Source organism: Octopus sinensis, linkage group LG3 (assembly GCF_006345805.1).
Source record: "Octopus sinensis linkage group LG3, ASM634580v1, whole genome shotgun sequence".
NCBI lineage: Eukaryota > Metazoa > Mollusca > Cephalopoda > Octopoda > Octopodidae > Octopus > Octopus sinensis.
The window spans coordinates 58,116,268-58,122,267 of NC_042999.1; the positions used below are offsets into that span (position 1 = coordinate 58,116,268).

The following is a 6,000-nucleotide window of genomic DNA, read 5'->3' on the forward strand; positions in this document are numbered from 1 at the left end:
TTCTGTTGGTCATACTGGGAAAGGGGAAACTAAAACAAATGGAGTAGGAGTGAGTGACGGTCAGAGATGCTAAATGTAAGCAAATTGCTGGTATTTTAATAAAAATTTATATCAAATTATATTTCTTATATCAATTTCCCATACACACACAAATATATATATACTCTTTTTTTTTTTTTAATCTTTTACTTGTTTCAGTCATTTGACTGTGGCCATGCTGGAGCACTGCCTTTAGTCGAGCAAATCGACCCTAGGACTTATTCTTTGTAAGCCTAGTACTTATTCTATCGGTCTCTTTTACCGAAACGCTAAGTTACAGCGACGTAAACACACCAGCATCGGTTGTCAAGCGATGTTGTGGGGACAAACACAGACACACAAACATATACACACACACACACACATATATATATATATATATATATATATATATATATATATACATATATACGACAGGCTTCTTTCAGTTTCCGTCTACCAAATCCACTTACAAGGCTTTGGTCGACCCGAGGCTATAATAGAAGAGACTTGGCCAAGGTGCCACTCAGTGGGACTGAACCAGGAACCATGTGGTTGGTAAACAAGCTACTTACCACACAGCCACTCATATATATGAAATTAGATATTAAACACCTTGTTTGTCCTTAACACATGTTGGCTGATATACCCTCCAGCCTTCATCAGGCGTCTTGCGGAAATTTCAAACATGGGTTCTCATTCCTAAGGTATTTTTTAGATGTTATTATTATTATTATTATTCAGGTCACTGCCTGGAATCAGACTCAGAATCTTGGGGTTAGTAGCCCGCGCTCTTAACCACTACGCCATATGCCTGTGGGTTCCAAATTCAGACCTACAGCATGATACATGGGCACATGGCATAGTGGTAAAGAGCGCAGGCAACTAATTCCAAGATTCCGAGTTCGATTCTAGGCAGTGACCTGAATAATAATAATAACATCTAAAAATACTTTAGGAATGAGAACCCAGGTTTGAAATTTACAACCCTGTAACTTACTGATATACCAAGAGACTGATAGAATAAGTACTAGGGTTAAAAAATAAATACTGGGGTTGATTTGTTTAACTAAAACCCTTCAAGGCAGTGCCTCAGAATGGCTGCAGTCTAATGATTGAAACAAGAAAAAGATAAAAGGTAATATATATATATGCACACACACACACACACACACACGCACTTGTACATGACATGTGTTGGATGGTTTGACTGAAAACTGGTAAGCCAGGGAGCTGCACCAGGTTCTGATCTGATTTGGCAAGATTTCTATGGCTGGATGCCCTTCCTAATGCCAACCACTCCAAGAGTGTAGTGGGTGCTTTTTACATGACACTGGCATGGGTGCTATTGACCTGACACCGGCTTCAGTCACGACTATGGTCTCACTTGGCTTAACAGGTCTACACAAGCATGGTATATCACCAAAGGTCTTGGTCACTTGTCACTACATCCATGATATTTTGTGAAATAAAATAATTACATAGTCATCCGGTTTCATTTGTGCTAATCATATATATATAAACGTTACAATTCTGTAAATGATTAACATCCTTCTTCCTACTAACATGGAATGAAAACTTATGACAGCCTGAAATTGTAATATTATCTCTAAATTTATAGTTACGATTAGCAAACATGAAACTGGATGACTATGTAAATATCTTATTTCATGAAAATATATAGGCATGGCTGTGTGGTAAGAAGCTTCCGGGTTCAGTCCCACTGCATGGCACCTTGGGCAAGTGTCTTCTGTTATAGCCTCAGGCTTGCCAAAGCCTTGTAAGTGGATTTGGTAGAAGGAAACTGAAAGAAGCCTGTTATATATATATGTATGTATGTTTGTATGTATATATTTATGTGTCTGTGTTTGTCCTCCACCCCCGCTATTGCTTGACAATCGATGCTGGTATTTATGTCCCTGTTACTTAGCAGTTCAGCAAAAGAGATTGATAGAATAAATACCAGGCTTACAAAGAATAAGTCCTGGAGTCGATTTCTTTGACTAAAAACCCTTTAAGGTGGTGCTCCAGCATGGTCACAGTCAAATGACTGAAACAAGTAAAAAAATGAAAAAGTATATATATATTTTGTTCAGCATAAAATTTCTGCGTGTTTTCCTTTTTATATTTTTCACTATTATTCACCAAATGGAGTAAAAGGCACCCAGCACACTTTGTAAAGTGGTGATCGTTACCGCGCCGCCTTACTAGCACTTGTGCTGGTGGCATGTGAAATATTCGAACGAGGTCGTCGCCAGTGCCGCTGGACTGGCTCCTGTGCAGGTGGCACGTAAAAAGCACCATTTGGGCGTGGTCGTTGCCAGTACCACCAAACTGGCCCTCATGCTGGTGGCACGTAAAAGCACCCACTACACTCTCGGAGTGATTGGCGTTAGGAAGGGCATCAAGCTGTAGAAACTCTGCCAGATCAGATTGGAGTCTGGTTCGCCAAACCTCAGTCAAATCGTCCAACCCATGCTAGCATGGAAAGCGGACGTTAAATGATGATGATGTTGGCGTTAGGAAGGGCATCCAACCACACAAACCAAGCCAAATTAAACTGGAACCTGGTGCAACTCTCCTGCTTGTCAGCTCTGGTCAAACTGTCCAACCCATTTACTATGTTACGCCAGACTTCACGGTCCATCATAGCATTACGGAGGTCCTGTTGCTGGATGCCTGTATCCCAGGAGATTACATCAGGGTAGGAGAGTGTGCACCCTCTGGTATCGCGAGCAGATGGCTTCCAGAGGAGAAGAGTAGAAATTACCTCGTTTTCAGCTCTACAACAATGTCCAGCAAACTTGATTCTTCTACCTTTCACAAGAGATGATACAAGGTCTTAGTCTGAAAACAAATTCCTTTCTTCCTTCTAGCCAGTCTCAATAGTCATGAAAAGGTCATACTCAGCCTTCTAAACTTTGTTTCTAATCTTTGGCCTGTTCCTATATTTCTACTCTCAACCAATATATTCTTTTTCTCTTATGCAGTGGTAGAATTGGTCAAGTGCTGGACAAAATGCCCTGTAGTATATAGTAATACTTTTTTATATTCTGAGTTCATATCACACGGTGGTTGACTTTGTCATTAATCTTTTAGTGATCAATTAAATGAATACTAGCACCAGGATTAATTTAAGCTACAGTTCCCTCTTCCATAATGTATTAACGTGTGTTTATGTTAGAAATCCTAACTTGTCTCTACTAATCCTTAATGATATACTACTTTTCACTTCAACTTTCTAAGACTAACTTTTTTTTAGAGTTACATCTTTTTAAAGTTACCTCATTCACTTGTACCAGTACTACGTACAATGCATTCATGTCAATGTCACATAAATACGCCCAGGCCAGTGAGATGTAAAAAGTACCCACCACAGTCTATGAAGTGGTTGCATTAGGAAGGCCATTGAGCCGTAGTAACCATGCCAAAACAGACATCAGTGCCTGAACAGTTTGCTAGCTTCAGTCAAACCGTCCAACCCATGCCAACATGGAAAATGAACAGTGCAATACTTCGTAATCTTGATGTTCGTTTTAGAGATGTTACTACAACTTTTAGCAAGTAGTAATAATATACAAGAGTGATGATATACAGAAACTATTGTTGTTTAACTTTGGATAAGCCCTTATTGAGTAGCCCTACGATCAGAAGCGTTCCAACCATTACTACTCATAATAGTGAGTTATTCAGTATTATCAATAACACTCAAATTAAATAACCTACCATTGTTTGTTCCTTCTCGAGCCATGCCTGGCTCATAAGGACCGGTTTCCTTGGCATATCGGTTCCCCACCTGGATGGGACGCCGGTACGTCACAGGTGAGCTGCAAGATGCAGGAAGAAAGAGTGAGAGGAAACTGTGGCGAAAGAGTCAGCATATGTTCGCCATTATCTTTTGCCGGAGCCGCGTGCAGCTTAGGTGTTTCGCTCATAAACACACACACATCGCTCGGTCTGAGATTCGAACCCGCGATCCCTCGACCACGAGTCAGCTGCTCTAACAAATAACAAATTTGTGCCTCCACAAATAACCTACCATAGATGTAACCCTAATCACAATTTGATATTAATGTTTGGTGACACACATAGTTACACCAAAACGCCTACTACTCTTTTCCCTTCTTTTTCCTTATCATAAGAATTTTAAACACAAGAATGTGTTGATGAGATTGTAAATTGATGGAGATTTAACTGCTATTTCTAACAGTTCAAACGATCATATAGAGCAAGGGTTCTCAATTATTCTTTATCTATGGACCCCTTCGATTCCTATTTTACTAGGGTGGCCCTTCATAGCCATTCAATGTTTAAAAAATCCTAATATACTTTTAGAATTAAATATTATTAGGAACTGTATAAAAAATTGTGAAAATATCTTGTGCTTTGATCATAAATTTTAACAAAATCTCATCGAGAACCACTGATGTAGAGAAGCCCTTAATGCGTTGGGCTTACAGAGGTCCATGTTACTGGTACCAGCATCTCATTTTTCCATATGAAGTACTTATAATTTCACAGTTGATACCTACCCACATTGGTAAAGAGAGGCGGTGTGTTTTAGATTTCATAACAATGATAGGAACAATTTCTACAGAAATTTCTGAGTGAAAAACCCATATTAATCCTACCATGTCCCAGTGTAGACATTTTATACTTCGACAAAACACTTCAACCTATCTAAAATTTCAATTCAATTGAAGACGTTAATATTCACTATTTTGGACTATAAAGATTACTTATCGTTAGAATCTATCCCCAGTTTCTTACTGCTCTCGATCCAAAGGATATGAATGGTAAAGATAAACCGGGTACGGAAGAACTAAAGAAAAATACTGTTTCATATTTTGTCCGTTGTTGTAGCTGCTTTCACTTAGTAATCGCAAAGAAAGTGCTTTATCAACAATTCGCTCTGTCAACCAGTGCAAAATACTTCTGGTAAGGCCATTTCAGAAAATAGTTTAATAAAACGTGTTATTATAGTTAAATAAATAAAAATATATATATAGGTTGTGTAACATTCTATAGACTTTAATATCAAATTACGTTTTGTTTTTTAATTATATATAATTAAGAATGTTATCAGTTGAACTAACTTCGAATTTCTTACGGGGAACTTTTGGGTCTAGTCGTAAATTACGTTCAATATCTTAACTATTGACATTTGTCTACGTTTCTCTTTCAAGATGTTGTCCGCAGACATTATTTAAGGAAATAGTTCAGTCTTTTACAGTTATTTTAATTTTATAACTCCAGTTGTTTGTTTAGCCCCAGGTTAGCTTTGGTTAGGCAGGCCTTATGATTCAAAGTATTCCAGTGGTGACAATACCGTTTTTCCTTTCTCAGACAGTGTATAAACAATACAGGCGATCGCCTGAACTTCTATTGTTTACAGTTTTACAAAATTAAATTAGAAAATTGGACAAAACAGAGAACACAATTGAAAAAGAAAATTGCAAACAGTTAGCAAATATATGAAATTATATTTCAATCCAAGACTAAAATTAGTAAATTGAAAAATATCAGGATAAGAAAGAAAGAAAAATTGTTTACACTTACATTCCATATCAAAGCTGATTGTTTAGAAGTTTGATGCTTATAAGCCCAAATAGAGTAAGGGACAAATTTGATGTTTATGACACGGATATATATCGACAATCTGTGCACAAAGACTATATATATATATTTATATGAGTGTGTGTAAAAGGAATAGAAGGTACAAAATAACCGACCAACCAACGTAAGGAAATAATTTATATTATAAGGAGCGCCTCTCCCGAACTGCACGCGAAACAAAACTGAAAGTGATTATATAAAGAAGTTGGGCGAAATTAATTTCATCATCAGCATCATGACATCACTGTTCCTTCACCTTCCTCCTCCTTATGCTGCTGCTCGCAAGAAGGCGTAGAGCGAGATTTAAAAAAACAAAATAAACACTTTATAAGTGACGGGAAATAAAAAAAAAGTAGATTACAATCG

At 37.7% G+C, this 6,000-nt stretch overlaps 1 protein-coding gene across 2 annotated transcripts in view; it reads right to left on the bottom strand.

The window, feature by feature from the left end:
• The window catches only part of LOC115209269, a 78,960-nt gene that overhangs the window by 55,835 nt on the left and 17,125 nt on the right, over positions 1-6,000 (bottom strand). The window contains exon 1 of one of the 2 annotated variants that reach the window (XM_029777573.2): positions 5,578-6,000. This exon is cut by the window's right edge and continues 435 nt beyond it. The exons of the other annotated variant lie outside the window; for it this stretch is intronic. Within the exon in view, the coding sequence (XP_029633433.1) occupies positions 5,578-5,584 (7 nt within the window). The 5' untranslated portion in view covers positions 5,585-6,000. The remainder of the gene's footprint in view (positions 1-5,577) is intronic. 2 annotated transcript variants of the gene reach the window in all.